This window comes from Clavispora lusitaniae, assembly GCF_014636115.1.
Source record: "Clavispora lusitaniae strain FDAARGOS_655 chromosome Unknown tig00000078_pilon, whole genome shotgun sequence".
Lineage (NCBI taxonomy): Eukaryota > Fungi > Ascomycota > Pichiomycetes > Serinales > Metschnikowiaceae > Clavispora > Clavispora lusitaniae.
In genome coordinates this window covers 30,860-50,365 of record NW_027093977.1, presented here as the reverse complement: position 1 = coordinate 50,365, position 19,506 = coordinate 30,860, and the positions used below count along the sequence as shown (strand labels likewise).

The 19,506-nt window shown below is 42.2% G+C and overlaps 9 protein-coding genes across 9 annotated transcripts; 4 read left to right on the top strand and 5 right to left on the bottom strand. All coding sequences in view use genetic code 12, as the record gives it.

Annotated features, from left to right (window-relative positions):
• Positions 1-217: 217 nt before the first annotated feature.
• On the bottom strand, positions 218-1,831 carry ADE4 (amidophosphoribosyltransferase; the record flags this gene model as incomplete). The annotated part of the gene is made up of 1 exon (XM_002616793.2): positions 218-1,831. One exon carries the CDS (start codon positions 1,829-1,831, stop codon positions 218-220), a length of 1,614 nt encoding a protein of 537 aa, XP_002616839.2.
• A 745-nt stretch (positions 1,832-2,576) lies between these two features.
• DHH1 (DExD/H-box ATP-dependent RNA helicase) lies at positions 2,577-4,130 on the bottom strand (the record flags this gene model as incomplete). Its single annotated transcript, XM_002616794.2, has 1 exon — positions 2,577-4,130. One exon carries the CDS (start codon positions 4,128-4,130, stop codon positions 2,577-2,579), a length of 1,554 nt encoding a protein of 517 aa, XP_002616840.1.
• Positions 4,131-4,680: 550 nt separating this feature from the next.
• FOB63_002165 (uncharacterized protein) lies at positions 4,681-4,938 on the bottom strand (the record flags this gene model as incomplete). Its single annotated transcript, XM_066102215.1, has 1 exon — positions 4,681-4,938. The coding sequence occupies one exon, from the start codon at positions 4,936-4,938 to the stop codon at positions 4,681-4,683; it is 258 nt and encodes an 85-aa protein (XP_065958365.1).
• Positions 4,939-5,177: 239 nt separating this feature from the next.
• On the top strand, positions 5,178-8,309 carry RIA1 (GTPase; the record flags this gene model as incomplete). Its single annotated transcript, XM_002616795.2, has 1 exon — positions 5,178-8,309. The coding sequence occupies one exon, from the start codon at positions 5,178-5,180 to the stop codon at positions 8,307-8,309; it is 3,132 nt and encodes a 1,043-aa protein (XP_002616841.2).
• A 447-nt stretch (positions 8,310-8,756) lies between these two features.
• FOB63_002163 (uncharacterized protein) lies at positions 8,757-9,797 on the top strand (the record flags this gene model as incomplete). Its single annotated transcript, XM_002616796.1, has 1 exon — positions 8,757-9,797. One exon carries the CDS (start codon positions 8,757-8,759, stop codon positions 9,795-9,797), a length of 1,041 nt encoding a protein of 346 aa, XP_002616842.1.
• Positions 9,798-10,166: 369 nt separating this feature from the next.
• On the top strand, positions 10,167-10,520 carry FOB63_002162 (uncharacterized protein; the record flags this gene model as incomplete). The annotated part of the gene is made up of 1 exon (XM_066102214.1): positions 10,167-10,520. One exon carries the CDS (start codon positions 10,167-10,169, stop codon positions 10,518-10,520), a length of 354 nt encoding a protein of 117 aa, XP_065958364.1.
• Positions 10,521-10,975: 455 nt separating this feature from the next.
• On the bottom strand, positions 10,976-12,937 carry FOB63_002161 (uncharacterized protein; the record flags this gene model as incomplete). Its single annotated transcript, XM_002616797.2, has 1 exon — positions 10,976-12,937. One exon carries the CDS (start codon positions 12,935-12,937, stop codon positions 10,976-10,978), a length of 1,962 nt encoding a protein of 653 aa, XP_002616843.1.
• Positions 12,938-14,629: 1,692 nt separating this feature from the next.
• FOB63_002160 (uncharacterized protein) lies at positions 14,630-15,463 on the bottom strand (the record flags this gene model as incomplete). Its single annotated transcript, XM_002616798.2, has 1 exon — positions 14,630-15,463. One exon carries the CDS (start codon positions 15,461-15,463, stop codon positions 14,630-14,632), a length of 834 nt encoding a protein of 277 aa, XP_002616844.2.
• Positions 15,464-15,920: 457 nt separating this feature from the next.
• On the top strand, positions 15,921-19,397 carry TAF145 (Taf145p; the record flags this gene model as incomplete). The annotated part of the gene is made up of 1 exon (XM_002616799.2): positions 15,921-19,397. The coding sequence occupies one exon, from the start codon at positions 15,921-15,923 to the stop codon at positions 19,395-19,397; it is 3,477 nt and encodes a 1,158-aa protein (XP_002616845.2).
• Between the last annotated feature and the right edge of the window lie 109 nt (positions 19,398-19,506).

Below are 19,506 nucleotides of genomic sequence, written 5' to 3'. Positions count from 1 at the left end.
AGTTATTTTTACTTTCTACATTTTATTAGTGGGATAGAGAAGTTAAAGAATTTACTATACTCTCAAACGATGTTTACGATTGTGTCAATTAAGCCTCCGCGATGCTTATAGAGTGAAACCTGTCAAATCACCATACAATGACGCAACGCTCATTTTGCTATCCTACTCGACTGTAAACTCTAATTTGCATATTAATTTATGTCTGATGCCACTGTACTCACTGGTAGTCTCCTGTGTTATAAATGGAAATGTCCAGCTCGGCCTTAACATCAATTAAATCCGAAGCATCAATGCATGCATCCACACTCATCCCTCTTGCTCCATATTCTCTGATACGTTGGTTTTGGGCACGGATCTTTTCCAACTCTTGGATGTAGTTGTCTTCGACTCCTGTGATATACTTTCCGGTAAAGACACCCACTTCAAACTCTTTGGCATTTCCACCAGTACAACAGTCTATTAAATCTTCCAAATCCTGGAAGAATACTTTGTCAGCGCCAATGACCTCGGCAATCTGGCTCTCTGTTCTGTTGAAACCGACAAGCGCCTTAGTGTCTGCCAAATCAATACCATAGATATGGTTGAATCTGATTGGAGGAGCACATGATGCAAAAAAGACCTTTTTGGCTCCAGCTTCTCTGGCCATGGCCACAATCTCTTTCGATGTGGTACCACGCACAATAGAATCATCCACCAACAACACATTGCGGCCCTTGAACTCAGAAACCATAGCATTCAACTTTCTTCTAACACTCAGGCGTCTTTCCTGTTGGTTAGGCATGATGAAAGTACGTCCGATATATCTGTTCTTCACGAAACCCTCACGATAAGGCACGTTTAATGAGACAGAACATTGCAACGCAGAAGTACGGGAAGTATCTGGAACAGGAATGACCACATCGATCTCGCCCAAAACGTCCCTGTGAGGGAAGCTTTTTCTAATCTTAGCTGCCAAACGGTTTCCCATTTCAATCCGTGACCGGTACACAGAAACACCGTCCATGACGGAGTCTGGGCGGGCAAAGTAGACGTACTCAAAAATGTCGGGGGCGAAAGTTTTTGGTTCAACAACCTGCTTGAACTCTGGGGTACGTGGTGTTTCGGTTTCAAAACAGTCTTTAGGCACAATGACCGCTTCTCCAGGACCCAAATCTCTGATGTTGGTGTACCCGTGGGCACTCAAAACCACAGACTCAGACGCAAGCATGTAATCCATTCTCCCATCTTCCAATACACGTTCACCGAACAACAACGGTCTGATTCCATTTGGATCTCTAAATCCGATCATACCATAACCTGCAATCATCGCAACAACAGCATAAGCACCACGAACAATACCCATGGTCTTTTCCAAAGCAGTGAAAACATCGTTGTTGTTGACACGGGACTTGTTGAACTTATCTAATTCGGAAGCAAACACATTGAGCAAAAGTTCCGAGTCGGAGTCTGTGTTAATGTGTCTATGAACGGTTTCGTCCAAGTACTGTCTTAACTCGACAGAATTGACCAAATTACCATTATGCGACATGGAAATTCCGTATGGTGAGTTCACATAAAACGGTTGAGCTTCACTTCCAGCAGAAGAACCGGCAGTTGGGTATCTCAAGTGGGTGATGCCCATGTTTCCCACCAAATTGAGCATCCGGGCCTGGGTGAAAACATCACGGGCCATGCCGTTACCTTTACACTGGTAGAAGCGGCCACGCGAGCCACAGGTAACAATACCTGCGGCATCTTGGCCTCTGTGTTGCAAGAACATGGCGCCCTCGAAAAGTTCGGGAGCGACATTCAATTTTTGGTCCGCAAGAACAACGCCTAGAATACCACACATGATGAAATAATAAGCAGAAACTGTTCGAAACTAGTTTGGAGTAATTCTGGAAGGTACTCCGGGGCTAGGAAGTTCCTGTGTCTTGAATACACTGGGTATTAAGAAAGAAGGAGAAATGAGAAGAGCTGTGTGGAAATCAAGATTAGACTAGTGACTGCGCGAACCGAGTCAGAAAATTTAATCAAGCTGCAAACACGAGCCATACGTGGCTCCTATAACGCAGCTATAAGAAGAATGAAAAAATGGTATCTTCTGATAAAACCTAGAATACAAGAAACCTTCACTTTTTATTGAACGGTTGTTTAATTACGCGACATAATATGTTCTACCATCTGTGTATTCATATTGAGGTAATCACGAAAAAAAAAAAAAGAAAAAAAAAAAAATTGAGAATGTTGTAATGAGCGAAATTGAAGGAAGACAAGCATAAAAATACAAACAAGAAATCAAGTGACTCTATCGGTAATACCAGACGTTAAAATTAGTGCGAAGCAAAAAGGTCGTAAATCGTTAGATGCAAAGTGGTGGGCATAATCATTGCTCCGGGGTGGATCGAACAATGCAGTGTTCTCTCCAGTTCTCTTAAATTGTAAATGACCATCCTAAAATGCATGCTGGATAGATTTCTTTCTTGTTTGAGCTCTATGTTCAAGTCAAGTTCTTTTTTTTAGTATTCTTTTTTATTTTCTGCTTTTTTTTTTTTGTTTTTTGCATGTTTTTTTTATGTTACAACAGTAGAAACTCTCTACTGCAGTTGTGGTTGTGAGGGAGCTTGTTGCTGAACTGGATATGGGACGTTTGCCTGTGGTGGGTACCCATTATACTGTGGTGGTACCTGATATTGGCCAGGATAACTGAATTGCGGTGGCGGTGCTCCTTGTGGATATTGAAGGAATTGTTGAGGGCCATTAGGTGCTTGGTTTGGGTATTGGGGATGAGGTGGAAGGGGCTGGGCAACTTGTTGTGGGGTAGACGAAGTAGGTTGCACTTGAGGTTGGCCTTGGTAACTATAGCCGTTGTTGGCCTTCTCCTTACCTTTTGGCAATTCTTCAAGTTTGAATGGTCTTGGGATGGTTTCTTCGTTCTCGTTCACATACAAAGACTTGTCAATAACAGCTGGGATAGGGTTGATTTCAGTACCCAACTCCTGCTCGATCTTGTACAAGTTGTATCTGTCATTCCAGCTCATCAAGTTGATGGCCAAACCCAAGTGACCGAATCTACCAGAACGGCCAATCCTATGCAAGTAAGTTTCTGCGGTTTTTGGGAAGTCAAAGTTTATAACGACATTGACAGCTTGAACATCGATACCTCTGGTCAACAAATCCGAACACACCAAGTTCCGCACTTTTCCCTGTCTAAATTCGTGAAAAACCTTGTTTCTCGCTTGTTGGGGCATTTTGGCATGGGAGTAGTAACATGAATAGCCCAACTCGGTAATTTTCTTCGCCAATAACTCAACTCTGTTGGTGGAGTTGCAAAAAATGATCGACTGGTTAATTTGCAATTTCGAAAACAACGTGTTCAAGCAGTGCAACTTCTGCTTTTCTTCAACAAAGGCGTAAAATTGAGAAATGCCTCTCAAAGTCAATTCATCCATCAAATTAATTTCATAAGGTTTAGTCAAATGCTTATCCATGAAAGACTTCACTGCATAAGGGAAGGTGGCCGAAAACAATAACGATTGTCTACCTTCAGGGAAAAATGTTAAAATTTGTTCAATCACATTCTTGAACTCTCTCGACAACATCTTGTCAGCCTCATCCATGATAAATAATGGGCACTCGGAAAAATCGGCCAAGTTTCTGGAAGCTAAATCCAAGACTCTGCCAGGCGTACCAACTAAAACATGCACAGGGTCGTGCAATCTCATAATATCATCCTTCAAGTTTGTACCACCAGTAGTGACCATACAGTTAATGCCTAAGTGTTTGCCCAAAGTCCGAACCACTTGAGAAGTCTGTAACGCCAATTCTCTGGTGGGAACTAATATTAATGCTTGGGTCTTATTGAGTTTTGGCTTGACCATTTGTAAAGTGGGAATAACGAAAGAAGCGGTTTTACCCGTACCATTTTTGGCTCTGGCCAAAATGTCTCTACCTGCAAGAGCCATAGGAATTGACTCCTCTTGAATGGGGGAAGGCTTCTCGAAACCAGCTTCAAAAATGCCCATCAACAACTCTCTCTTCAAGTTAAAGTCTTCAAACAGCTTTCCTTGCGTGTTCAAAACATCTTCTGTCTGAACTCTTGTGTCCTTAGCTGGAAGATTCAAGGATTCTTTCCAGTTCTGATCTGACATTGTGTAGGTTTAGTTCAATGGACGCTTGCAAAAAATTACAAGAATATGGAAAATAGTGGGCAGCGAAAAGTTATCTGTTCAGTAGTAAGAAACAAAAAAAAGACTCGGCTTATAACTCAGGTCTATATTTGAAAAGCCAATTTGTAATGAATTTGTGTTTGTTCGATTGCAGATGCTGGAACTGTAGTTTGAGTGAATCAGAAGCTCTTAGTACCATCAAGGATGTCACATCGACGTTCGAATATCCGGTTGTCGCACGCTTAAATCTGTTACCCGGAAAAAATATAAATCACGTGCCACTAGCGTATAATGATTAGAATATACTAATTCAGAACAAGAAGCTGAATCAAGGGGCATGTTTCATGTGAAGTGATTTTTCTGCGTTTTATGATGAATATCTTACTGTTTTTTCTTTGGTGGTGTTTTGTTTTAATTGCTACTTTTGGTGCGATATAGTTGATTCGACAAAAAATCGAGATCTTACTGCACGGTTATTACCTTCAGAAAGGTCAACCTCAATAGTAAAATTTATATGTACCTAAAAAAAAACCTATATCCCTGTAATTTCATCGTCTGGCTTTGTTATGAAGTTAGCAACCTTTGTTTCTATTTTTGCTTCTTTCAACTTGCTCTGCATTTTCTCCATAATGACTTGTTCTGACACTCTGATGATCATATTTTGTCGTTCAAGCTCGGCCATCGAAAGGTTGAAAGGATAAATGCAACTCTCAGAAGGACATGAAACAACGGCTAGCGTAGTCAGAAATAGAACTTGTTTTAGATCTTCGCCACACAAAGGACAAGACATGAAGAGTGACGATGCGAAACGTGGGATTCGGTACTCCACTTGTTTTCCAACCAATTCGGAACCGATAAAAAGTAGCAAACAAAAACTAAATACAGTCAACTGTAGCTGATCCTAAAGGCAAATAAACAGCCGCTGCCGAAAACAAAATGCAAAATCTGGGGCAAAAGAAGTGCATCGCGGAGATGGCATATAGGCCAAAGTAATATCCAGATCGCCATTTTACGCCTTGTGTTTCTAAGATGAAGTTGGCACCTGAAACCGTGAAAAAGCTTCAATCAAATACAGAGAATGTTCGAAACATCTGTATTTTGGCCCATGTTGACCATGGAAAGACGTCGTTGAGTGATTCTTTATTGGCCACCAATGGTATTATTTCCCAGAGAATGGCTGGTAAAGTCAGATACTTAGACTCGCGGGAAGATGAACAGTTGAGAGGAATAACCATGGAAGCCTCTGCTATATCGCTTTACTTTCGAGTCATGCGGAGGAAAGAAGGTTCTGACGAGACAGAGACAAAAGAGCATTTGATAAACTTGATCGATTCGCCTGGCCATATTGACTTTTCCTCTGAAGTTTCTACTGCGTCGAGACTTTGTGATGGGGCAGTGGTATTAGTTGATGTTGTTGAAGGTGTTTGTTCCCAAACAGTGAATGTTTTGCGACAATGCTGGGTAGACAACTTGAAACCTCTATTGGTTATCAACAAAATTGATAGATTAATCACTGAGTGGAAACTTACACCTTTGGAGGCATATCAGCATATTTCTCGGATAATTGAGCAGGTCAATTCTGTGATTGGTTCTTTCTTTGCTGGCGAAAGAATGGAGGATGACATGAAATGGAGAGAGGCTGGAGCTACGGAAGAGTTCGTTGAGAAGTCTGACAGTGATCTTTATTTCACGCCAGAGAAAAACAATGTGATTTTTGCTTCTGCTATAGATGGCTGGGCATTTTCTATCAACACCTTTGCTAGAATATACCTGGCCAAGTTGGGTTTCTCCCATTCGGCGTTGTCAAAAACTTTGTGGGGAGAATTTTATTTGGACATGAAAAATAAAAAGGTTATCCCTGGCTCTAAATTGAAGCCATCACAATCTTCGCTCAAGCCTTTGTTTGTGTCCTTAATCCTAGAGCAAATCTGGAATATTTACGATGCCTGTGTGATCGAAAGAGATGATGCTAAGCTTGAAAAAATTATCTCGAAACTAGGCGCCAACATTTCGCAAAGAGATTTGCGTTCCAAGGATTACAAGTCGTTGCTCAATGTCATAATGTCCCAATGGATCCCTCTTAGCCATGCATTGTTAGGTGCCGTCATTGAGTATTTGCCTAACCCCAAAAAAGCTCAACAGGAAAGAATCGAGAAAATCTTGGACGAGTGTTTATATAGCACAGTCACGGATAAGAACATAGACAAAAGTTCTTTGATGGAGCCTTCATTCAAAGAAGCTATGATCAATTGTGACTCTTCTGACCCTGATGAACATACATTGGCATATGTTTCGAAAATGCTTTCTGTACCAGATAGCGAACTTCCCAAAGAAGTAACCGCAGGTCCAACACAAGAAGAAGTTATGGAGCGGCAAAGAAAGGCTCGCGAACAGGCAAAAAAAGTCTCTGAAGCTGCTGCGGCTTTAGCTGATGCACGATTAGCAGATCAAGATGACGATATCTATTTGGAAACCAAGCCTGATCAATTCCAATGGGAATTTGAAGAGGACGAAGATGAAGACGATGATCAGCCTTTGGAAAAGGAGACTTTAGTTGCCTTCACTCGTGTTTACTCAGGCGAGTTGTCAAAAGGTCAATTGGTTTGTGTGGTAGGTCCGAAGTATGATCCCTCCTTGCCCAGAAACCATCCAACAAACGTCCAGCAAATAATAGAAGATGTGGAAGTGGAAGATTTACTTCTCATAATGGGCCGTGAGTTCGTTAGAGTTGATTCTGTACCTGCTGGAAATCTTGTTGGAGTTGTCGGATTAGGAGACATTATTTTGAAGAACGCAACCATCATGTCCGAAGTACCGGATGACAAAGCATACTTAAATTTTGCCTCAACTTCGACGTTGATCCATAACAAACCTATCATGCAAGTTGCCATTGAACCTCAAAATCCCCTCAAGTTGTTCAAGCTCGAAAGAGGGTTAGATTTGCTCTCCAAAGCGGACCCTGTTCTTGAGTGGTATGTGGACGACGATTCTGGCGAGCTTATTGTTTGTGTGGCCGGTGAATTGCATCTTGAAAGGTGTTTGAAAGATTTAGAGAAGCGCTTTGCTCCTGGATGTGATGTGGTGATTAAGGAACCTGTTATTCCCTTCAGAGAAGGCTTAGCTTATGAGTCTGGAACTTCTCAAACATCCGTTACTATCCATGTAGGTAATGATGCTGAAGTGGAAAAAGATGAGGTGGACCTCCAAATCAAAGTATTTCCAATGCCATCAGAAGTCACTAATTTCTTGATTGCTCATGAGGAAGAGATTTCTGAGGTTGTATCCTTTGGACTTAGACATTCGGTAAATGAAGCTGTATCCCACGCAGCAGATTTGCGGGGCAAGCTCATCAGTTTCATCGAGCAAAATCCTTTGGATACTGATCTCAAAGCAATCTTTGCCGATGCTGTTCAATTTGTTGATTGTATTGTGAGTTTTGGTCCCAAAAGGGTTGGACCAAACTTCTTTGTGGAAGATCCAAATAACAATAGCCAATTTCGCAGGATGTTCACTGAAGAGCAGAGTGAGAAATTTGCTCTCGAGTCGAATGTCTTGAATGGCTTTCAGTTGGCAATGAATGAGGGTCCACTTGCATCCGAACCTATCCAAGGAACTATCACCGTGTTGAGAAAATCATACAAACCTGAGACAGAGGAACTTCTTCTCAATCTTCCTGGTCGGGTGTTGAAAAGAACTAAACAGCTTATACATGAAGAGTTTTTGAAGAACTCGCCTCGGCTTTTCCTTGCCATGTACACTTGTGAAATCCAAACTTCTCCTGAAGTATTGGGTAAAGTGTATGCTGTGATACAAAAAAGAGGAGGTACCATTATCTCAGAGGAGATGAAGGAAGGTACACCGTTCTTTATTATCAATTCCCGAATTCCCGTTGTGGAGGCATTCGGATTTTCAGAGGAAATTCGAAAAAGAACATCCGGAGCGGCAAGTCCACAGTTGGTTTTTGATGGGTTTGACATGCTCGATATAGATCCTTTCTGGGTGCCACATACGGAAGAAGAATTAGAAGAGTTAGGAACTTTTGCAGAAAGGGAGAATGTTGCTCGCAGGTACATGAACGGTATCAGAAGAAGAAAGGGATTGTTTGTGGATGAAAAGGTTGTCAAAAACGCTGAGAAGCAAAGAACGTTGAAGAAGGATTAAGTACCTGTTAAATATACTCTGCTTTGCAACATTTGATAATTAGAGCCGAAAGAGACGTAATCAGCGAAGCTGTCTGGTGTATACTATATGACGATGTTATGTGAAGCTTGAGACTGATATTATGAAGAAATCGAAGTTGTAAAGGTTAAATAGAGGATTGTAATGAGAGACAAAAGACTTCCATAGGGATGCTTTTGCACTCTTGACTATGAGGCATAAAGTTACATAAAAACGAAGTTAGAAATCTGAAGATTGGGGCTCAATCAAATCAATTCTATGCCTTGTCTTGTCAATTCTTTCTCTTGTCTTGTTAACACAATGAAAGAAAAATTAGCGAAAAACGGTGAAGACAGGCCTCTACATAACTAAGTTCTGCAAGTACTTGGTCGCATTAGTGTGTAGACAGAAAAAAAAAGAAGTTAAGACCAAGCAAAATATACTATTGTAATGGCCTCAGGAAAACAAGGCCAGCCTGAGGTGACGGGGAGCCAAATAGAACTCGTGAATTCACGAGGAAGCGATCTGCGACAGAAGGAGTCGGAATTTCAGGCTGACCATGACGAAAAGCTATCACAGGAAGAAGAGTATTCTGAGCACGAACAACCTCCACATGCCAAAGACACAAACGGGACAGACCATACCAATGAACTTCCAGACACACCTAAAATGATGGAGTTGGCCAAAACATATGAATTCTGGCGCAACATAGTCAATAAGAACCCGCACAACTTCGAACCATATCTGCCATTTCCCCAAGAAGAAAAAAACGGAGAGCAAGATATGGGATTACTTCGTGGATTGAGGCTTAGCATGGGAAAGGGAGCTGACTCATTGCTTAACGAGACAGAACTCAACTTCTTGAAGACGCGGATCGGCGAGTTCATTTCATTTACTCGACTTGGGTCTTTAAAGGACGAAGAGCCTCAAGAGGGCTATTCCATGTATGGAACGCAGGATGAAGAAGGATTGCATGAAATGGAGGAAGATTTACACGACTACGATATCGAGGAAATTGGTCTGGGCGAACGATTTCTGTATGGATATGGCCCAACACACCATATAGAAGTTGAGCTAAACGAGGGTCCTCCAGGTCCGCCAGATCCAAATTCGGACGAACCATCTTGCGAGTTTACGTTTGAATATGATCATACTGGTAAGTTGGTACCGACATACAGCAGTATCGAGGAAAAGCTTCGACTTGTAAATCTCCATGGCCGGGACGGTGATGCCCCCAAGAAGAAGAATAAAAAGAAAAAGAAGAAACCGCGGTCCCTTTTGGAGGGAAATCCGGAAATCGATGAGGCTAGTTGCATGTTTTGTCAGTATGAGGCGTTTTTTGGAGTGAAACCGGTCCACATGATGGCTTGGTACGACCGAAAAATTGCCAAGGAGGAGAAAAGACGCCAGCAGATTAAGGAGAAGCTTGAACGGGTCAAACATAATGCCCTTCACAGGCGTGAGATGCGGGAGGAAAGCGAGGATTTGTAGGAATGTGAATAGGGAAGGCATTTAATGAAGACACTAATGAGATAGAACAGGAAAACATCGCTGATTGACTTTATCTGGAAGATGATTGTTGCGGCTATCACTATGGGTATACTCATCTATACCAAGGAGTCAATGTAAGTATACGATTGTAACTTAAGTTTGGTATTAGGAACTGAAATCACTAATACCAGACCTACCAAATTGGAAAAAAAAAAAAAAAATAGGAAAAAAGAAAGACAGGATAAAGATCCCCTCATGCAATTGCAAATATACTGTTGGATAAGTTAGTGGCATCTGTGTGGAAATTCTGAAATACTCCCAGTTGATAAGATTCGAGCGCGCAGACTAGAGTCAAGTAAAACAACCACCATGTTCACAAAATCTGCCACACCTGCCACTCCAGTCACGAGGCCAGAAACTCGCATGAGCGACTCGCTCACATGGGCATACGAGTGGTTCTCCTTTGATTCATCCACTACGCCGCTTCAACTCAAAGGTTGGGTCAAAAAAGCCAGTAGTGAAGTCACCAGACTGACGCCTCTGATTTCGGCTGATGCCCTTGATGTGACCGACTGTGAGTACCATAAGGAGCCTATAGTGGTGGAAAATGCTGTCGAGGAGCAGCAGCCTGTGGACGAAGCGAAGAATGCCGACTTGAAGCTGGCTTTGTCTTTGGACAAGAAGGATGATCAGATCTCGTCTTTGTCGGGCTTGGGTATCTAGTGTCTGATCCCTACGGTGGATAATGGAGCCCTAATCGAAACATTAAAATCTGGGCATTTTTTGTGTTGTGAACTAAAGTTACAAATCATAAATGACAGCTCTGGTTCAACGCCACGTTGTATTCACTACAAGTGAGCGGTTCAATAATATTGGCAAGTGTGCCGCTTTTGAAAATAGTACAATGCAGTTGTATCGGAAAGATATAGTTGAATCAAAGATATGTGCGTTTCATGTGTAATGCAAGCCAAGTTGAGGCGCCTAACTTGTCCATAGATATCGCCCTTCTCTTGTAGGAAGCAACAACAAGGTAGGAATGGTTGACATTAACGTGGTTGTATCTATTGATATTGTGGCGTTTTGAGATGCTCAATGTTTAGGTTGTACACTCAACTTCTCACGTCTATTTCTATTCTCCTGTCTCTATATTTCGTCTTGAGTCGTTTGTGAAGTATCACTTACTCTTTTCGTCCGACGAAGGCAATGCCCTTTCGAGCTTCGGTAGTGGCTCTATGCAAAGCAGATAGCTTATCAAAGTCCCAGCATTCTTCCGGCAGAAGCGAGCTCAAGTCCGCTCCGCTTCTCTCAAGGTTTTGGAAATTCCGCCGCACCCTCTGCAAGTTCATCATTTCTCTCGAGTCGCTTCCCTCGCTAGCCACAATGAACACAGAATCCGACGGAAGGCTATCAAATACTTTTTGGAGTCTTTCATTCAATCGGCCAAGAAGTTCTAAACGATTTTCTTCTGTTAGTGTTGCCTTGGCATGTCTTGTGTTGTCCAATTCTGAGTACAATTTGCCCTTAAACAGAGAGGGTACAGCAACGGCACCTGAGTTGAAATCGATTTCCTTGAATCTCAAAAGTAATAAATCTGAATCCTTAACCGCATTTACAGCTTCTTCAGCGACTTCATCATCGTCTGAAACTGACAAAACGCGAAGGTTTGGCTGCTCCCAGATATATGGGCCCCATAATGCCGGCGAGTGGTCAATTATTGTCGACAACTTATCTACCTTTTCTTCCCTGAGCTTCTCGAAAAGTGTCACTTCCCTAGGAACTCTGCCAAATTCGGGCCCTTCGACCAACTTCATCTTGACCAAATCCAAACATGCCAACAGATCTTCCACAGAAGAGTGCCCTGCACCAGTTTGTTCGCCTTGTTGAATGGAACGGCTAAGAAAAGTGGCAGAGAGCCACTTTAAACCCGGCTTGGAGGGTGGGCCCCTATGGTGATCATAAATGATGGCAGTATCAATTACACGTGGATGCTTTACTTTCAAAACACGTAAATCTGAGTCCAAAGAATGGCCTATGAGAATGTCACTGCTCGAAACTGTATCCAAAACTTTCGCTTGCACGTCTGCTAGTGTTGTAGTCACGCCCTTCAATATTTCCTCAGTGATACCAGAATATCTCGTCACATAATCCGTGATCTCTTCCTTGGGTTTCACGTACGTGTCGTACACAGTTTCACCTTGGAAATTGACGATGGAAATTCGAGTCAATACTTTTCCTGACAGAGATTCACAAAACTCGCAGTCTAGAGCAAATGTATGCGATCCATCATGCTCAAAATTCGTAGTTTCGACCCATCCTTCCTCAACAGACTCTTCCCCAGACTGCAGACTATGTATAGGGTAATTTGACTTTTCCATTTGGTCCCGGGTTAAAAGTAGATCGTACAAGACAAGTTTTGTTTGTCGCAGCTCTTCTGCCCTCTGTTTTTTTTCTTTTTTTGAAAGACCAAAATTGATCAATGTTTGCGAGCACAGATAAATCGAGTCCTTGCTCCCGCTTATAGTTAAAGGCATGAGATAGTCAAACACATTATAGAAAAATGCCATTTTTGTCTCGTTTTCTTTGACCATTGGCTGCAACAAAGGCTCTTCGCTAGATTTAACAACGTTGAAATCGCTCGGCCGCAAACCGGGCACAAAAGCAAAAACAACCTTTGTAACCTTTGTGGGCTTGTTGACTTTCACTAATCTCTGGCCCTGAGCAGGTGTGCCCAGAACGATGGAATGAAGAAGAGTCCGAAATTGAGCCATGGCTAGAGCTTTACCACAACTTTCATCGTAAACAATGCTCACGGGTTCGTTATCCCTTTTAAGCTTCTTCTTGTGAACCTTCTCTGCTCTAGGCTCGGAACTAGACTGAGCAGAGGATCGTCTTCTGCGTCTAGCCTTTTTTCTATGTTTTGAAGAAACGTTTTCGGAAACTTCCCGGTTTCCGTTGGGTGGTTCGATTACACCATTGTGTTTTGGTTCTTCGTCGATCGAGGTGATGGAAACTGCAGAATCTCGTCTTTTCGGCGATTGGTCGGCCAAAAAGTCTCGAACCTGTTTGATCACACTTTTATCATCTGTGGATATGGATAGACGAGCTGCTGTTTGCGATAGCTGCTCATCGTTATTGGTCATCACCGTAGTTCTAGGAATTTCAGATTGGTTCTAGTTCGTCCAGTACTGGAGTATCGTTCGTGCAGTCAAGTGAGAAGATGAGCGAAAAAATGCAGGATAAGTATCTGCGAAGGCAGGTGCAGTAGATAAGACTGTTGAGAACCAGATACAGTGACCATATGCACTCTACCTAAATTCTCTTCTGTCTTAAAATTACTTTATGAAGATTGGTCTCTGAGAATATGATAAGATGGAGTGCCGTAGGTACGGCACTCATCTATTGCCATGAACAATCGTACGATGTCTTGACAAATGAAGAAAGGCCTTTACTTATCTTTGCCGTACGCAATTGTCTGACATCATGACATGTGGCGTGAGTCCTTTACTTATCTCATCACCACATTGTGTGTCCTTCCCAAATCTCTTGGGAATGCCGTATCCTATTCTCTGATGCCGTAAAGACTTCCCTGCTATCATAGAAGAGGATACTAGAAATGGTAGGACTATGCCATGGCAATGCCACGGCAATGCCATGGACAACTCCTAAACAGGAATCAGGAGATTCCCTGAGTTCCTGATTGGAGAATAGTCTCTTTATGAGAAATTCAAGTATATAAGATCATCATCTTTTCTTCTAGGATGGATTCTTCTCTAAGGATCATCCCATCCCTAAATATCAATCCTAACTAAACGTTACTTGTCAGAAATGTCGAACCCAACTATCAACACTGAAGGAACTCGCCCTAGCTCGTCCTCAAGTGACTCAATTGGTACTGTTGTCGATTTAACAGCTAGAAAGACGGGAGTGTATAGAGCAGACGCTATATCACTTTCTATTTCACAAAGACAATATCTAAAGTTATCTTATGTATCAGTCACATAAAAAAAGCATTTAATTAAGAGCGAATCATAGGCAAAAAGACCGAAGACCAAATTGCCAAAGATGACACACCATTTGAGTGGACAGGCATGAGTAAAATAAATAGGGAAAATAACAATATATTTACCCTGAATGGTCCTTATATTTTTCACTATAGCCTCCATTATTTTCCTCGTGGGCCTTGTTAATCATGTAAAAGCGGGTTATTCGCCAGGGGTAGCAAATACTCTTCAACTTTGCGGCTTGACTGCTAGTTGTGCAACTTTCTCAGTCAAAGAAGTATCCCCATGCTCAAGTGCTGTGATTCTAAGGAATGTATGGTGGACATTCGGTCAAAAGGAACTAATTCAGTCGAGCTTGAGTCTTACAAGCTGTGACAGTGTATACTGAGAGCAACTTAAATCACTCAAGTCCCATTCTTAACTCATATTCTGTCAGCTATGAAAGCAGCAGACAAGAGTATTGGCCCGAAGCCTGTAACCTGTAACCTGTAAATGCACTTATATCACGAGAATGGAATATTCACCCTTGTTTCTTTGTCGTCTAATGTGAAATCCTAGGCTTTCGTTAGTATTCAATATCAAAGACGGGTCACTGTAAGGCCAGAACGGTACAGTAGCAAAAGGATACACCCGCAGGGAGTTGATTATGAAGAAACCTTCTTCTCTGTGATTAAGCATATCACTTTACGCCTACTCCTCGTTATCGCTGGCACAAACAAGGTGCATGTCCACCAAATGATCTGCATTCATGAACGGTATCCTCAAGGATATTGGCTCAGGAGACATGAGCAGCATTATATCACTGAGCGTGTAACATGAAGTGTACTCTCATTACTCCAATGCTTTAAGTTGCTGTATCATGTCAGCATATGTAAGAAGATTCTCGTGGTGATCGTTCCTAGTAGTGATTTTTCGGGGTAAGCCATGCTGGGAAAAAAACTGAAGGAGGCTCTCTGTAGATTCCTGCGACTGAAAGCTTGAGTGAAACAAATCATCTAGAGACATGAATTCACTTTCTGACTCAAGCATGGTACCATTAGAGTCACGGGGGATGGATCTAGACAAGAGGCCAATCTTGCTCCAACTATCCCAGTCTTTCGGGACAAGCTGATGAAGCATCACCTCATTGCATAGCTCTATGCCGTGGGTATTGTAAACTTGAAGCTTCGCGTCCTTTTCCTGGTTGGCAACATTAGCTACCAATTCCACCGCTCCCGTAGGATCAGCAAAAGATTTAGCAGTAGACACCACAGCATAAGTAGCACCTAATTTCATTGAAATAAAGCGGAGAATTTGCTGTAATGCTACTTCAGATTCGGCAAGTGGGTTGACTTTGCTTGTGGTATCACAATTTCTTAAAACAATAATCTTGAATCCAGGCAGGTTCCAAGTGTTTTTCCCTTCCCCATTACTCTCGATGCTCTGCAATATGAGGAGGAACTCTAGTAGCATCTTCATCTCCTCGTATACAAGAACTAGGGTCGTTTTCTCCTTTGCACATGAAGCTAGCACGCTTTTGATGTAGGACTTGAAAAGGGGGATTCTGGACACGACATGAACTTCATGATTCGAAACAAGCGCGTATTTAACAGTAGTACCATGGATATCGTCTTCCAGACATCCGATCACAATTATCTTGACCCTATTCGAAGCTTCGAGGTCCATGTTGCTTTGATGCTAGTGTCACCTGGCATGCAAGACAGTGTGCACACCGTTGTCACAGGGAACAATCTGCACTTCATCTGGTTCTGAAGTTTAAAAAAAAACTGCCAACCTTCATCAAAGGCTCCACAATAAGAATCAGAAACGTATTACAAATATAATTTTTTGAACCATCTGTACAACTTTGCTAGGCAAATTTATCATCGTACTGCATATATTGGTGGTGGTGATGATTTATATAGTGGCGAGTTAGCAGTGATTCCATTCAGCAAGAGTTCAAATGGGCATTGGAAAGCCTCTCCAGCATTTCACAAGTTGTTACCTGTTTGCTTGAAACTGTGCTTTAGCATTGACCCGTCCACTAACTTCTACTCTGTTTTGGAGGTGACATCCGTACACCACTATCTTGGAGGAAATCAACTCTAGTGACCTTACTCCGACAAATAACAGTAAACGCAACATGGCAGTCGGAGGTGGCGTTAATAATTCTTCCGGGGAAAAGGATGATCCTTACAGCCTGCTTTTAACGGGGAATGTTGATGTCCCCGACGATAAAGTTATCAATGATATTTTCTCTGAAAGAACAACGAAACATGCCGACGATGCCATAGATTACGAAGACATAGACGAGTTAGCGGATGAAGACGAAGAAGAGTTACCTGAGATCAAAAACGCTGAAGACAACGATGATTTGGATGTTGGAGGTGCAGAGGAACATAATCTTCAGGATAACGCAAACAATGAGTTTGATGCATTATTTGGAGATGAAGAAGACGCAAATGGTGAGCACGACCATGGTTTCCAAGCTCCAGGGCACGATGTTCTAGATTCTCATGTGGGTATGGATATATTGGATGATTTCAGCGGGAATATGGTCTACGAAGATGATGGGCTCCATCATTTGGATTTGGGCTTTGAAGACGACAAGCCCGAAAGTATGAATGGCAAGGGCACAATGATGTCCCACGGCCTCAAAAAGAAGCGCAAATCATTAGAACAAATCCAAGCCAAGAAAGAAAAGTTGAGGAAACTAGTTCAAGATATGGAAACTCGTCAGAAAGCCAGAATGGTGTCTAAGTATTTTCCGGATTACAAACCAGAAAAACCGTACAACCACCACAAAATGGTCCTTACAGAGCCAAAGTTTTACGCGTACAAACGCCCGCCTATAGCATTTAAGCTGAACTTGAAACCTCTCATACCATTGAAATTATCGTTGGAGGTTGAGCCAGATCAACGGAAAGCTTTCAGGTCCAAGAGAGATATGCTTGGCCTTACTTCCCAACAAACAGGGATTACATATATTTCACAGAAGGATTTGGATTTCATTGCTAGCCTTGAATCGGATGGTGATAGCATTATCAAGCTCACAAGTCTACCTTTTATAAAACTGGACGGAATTGATGATGACAAGTTCAGTGATTTCAGCAAGGATCTCATCTTAGCGACTGCTGACTGGGATGACGATTCCATTCTTGATGCCGGAGGCTCGGATGAGGAACATCATGTAAACAGTGTCACCAAGAAGCCAATTAGCGAAGAGTTGGAAAATGAGGAATTAATTTATGATGACGACAATATTTTTGAGGGTAATGCTGCTCCTGAGAAATTAGAGTTGAATATGAATGATCCAAATCTTCTTTTTATTCCCGACAAGAAGAAGTACGAAGTAACGAAATCGAAGGCTGTTATTCCTCTTGATCAGAAAACGCTCCAAATGAAGTTCAACATTTCCAATGATCGCAGCTATGATATTCTTAAGAGCAATTATAACACGAAGGTCAGAAGCCAGTTGAGTAATTTGAATATCGAGCATTCTCTTCCTGCATTGCGTCTCCAGACCCCATACTACAAGATCAAACTTACTAAAGAGCAAGCGAGGGCTTTCCATAGAGCAAAATTCCAGGTGAGGCAGGGATCTTTAATATGTTTTTCTAAACCCAAAGTGCGGAAAAAGAAGAAGGATCGTGGAAAGACAGCGCAAGAGATTTTCAGCCTGTCGGCTGACTTGACGACAACAGATACAAGCCCTATTATTGCGATGGAATATTCTGAAGAAGCACCGAAGATTCTATCAAACTTTGGTATGGGAAGTAAGTTGATTAATTACTATCGTAAGGAGAAAGAGGACGATAATTCTCGGCCAAAAGCCCCGCTTGGAGAAACTCATGTCTTGGGTGTTGAGGACCGATCACCATTTTGGAACTTTGGACATGTTGCTAAGGGCGACTTTGTGCCTACCCTTTACAACAACATGATCAGAGCACCTGTTTTCAAACAAGAAGCCAAAGCGACGGATTTCCTTTTAATTCGCTCTCAGGGTTGCGGAAATCACCAAAGATACTACTTAAAGAGGATGGATCACTTGTTCGCAGTGGGAAACATATTTCCGGCGGTGGAAGTACCAGCACCGCATTCCAGAAAAGTTACAAATACATCTAAGAACAGGTTGAAGATGATTGTGTTCCGTACTATGAACAAAAATGGTACGGCGAGATTGTCGGTCAAAGATATCTCTCTGCATTTTCCTGATCAGAATGACATGCAAAACAGACAAAGATTAAAAGAGTTTATGGAGTATCAAAGACAGGGAGATGACCAGGGCTTCTGGAAGATTAGGAATAGTTCAACTGTCCCCACTGAAGAAGAAATTAGATCCATGATTACCCCGGAAGATGTTGCATTATTAGATAGTATGCAACATGGCCAACAGGTTTTGGACGATATCGACTCTTTATTCAATGACGATTCACGTAAGGTTGAGGTTAAAAAGGAGAAGAAGGAGAAGGACAAGACGAAGGATAAAGAAAAAGAAAAAGAGGATGCCGATGCTGAAGACAAAGAACGGTCAGCTCAAGGTGAAAGGAAAAGGAGAGATAAAGACGTTGACATTGATGAAACTATTGATGAAGGTCTGACGCCTTGGAGCTCGTCAAGAAGTTTCATAATAGCAAATCAAACAAAAGCTATGTTACAACTCAATGGAGAGGGTGATCCCTCCGGAATTGGATTGGGTTTTTCTCTATTGCGGGCCACACAGAAGCATGGTTTCAGACCATTGTTCCCACCACCAAAGGAGAGTGTGCCCAAAAACACAACTGCTTCCTATCAGCAACGTCTTTACGAGGCGGAGGTATCGCGTATTTGGTATGCTCAGAGAAGTTCTTTGACGGTTGACAATCGTGAAGGACATACTCTTGAAGACATCTACAAAGAGTATAAACCAGCAAACCATGATGAATACTTCAAGAGTAAGTTTGAAAAAGAGAAGGAGGATAGGGTCAAAAATGAGGGCCCACAAAGTGCTAAACGCAATGTTTTGAAAATCACACGTTTAGTCAGAGACGAAAATGACGTTGTGCAACGTAAAGTTGAGTATGTTCATGATCCTCGTCTAATCAAGGCATACATCAAGCGCAAGAAGCGCATTGAAGGTGACAAGATGTCGATGGTCGATGTGAATGAAATTCTTCCTACTAATGATGCAGAGATGAACAAGATTCGTCGCCGGGCTTTGGAAGAAAAGATTGCGAACTTGCAAAAAAGAGCCAAGCTTAGCAAAGGTAGAAAACCTCATAAGGACCCACTACATCTTGCAGCAGCTGCTGGTGGCACCATTATTGATGCGAACACGGTCTTGCTTCCTGACGGTTCTATTGCCTTTGGTGGTAAAGGTATAGGAAAGGGTAAAAGTACTACAAGAAGGTGTGCATCATGTGGTGCCTTTGGCCACATCAGAACAAACAAAGCATGTCCTTTGTATGCGCATACTAAGGGTGGTACCGTACAGATCCCCCAGGAACAGAAAGATATTTTACTTGCTCAAATCAAGAGCGAGAAAAAAGCCGCTGGTACGGAAACAGCGACACCCTCTAATGTGGGAACTCCGGTTTTGCCTGAGGATACGGAAGGTCTGCCTTCTGCTCCACAGACTTAAATACCCTAGCCTCAAAAGAAACGAAGTATCTAAAATATTATATTGTCTAATGCATGAACAAAAAAATGTACGTAATGAAATGAGAAAACACCGCTAACACCTGAAGCGA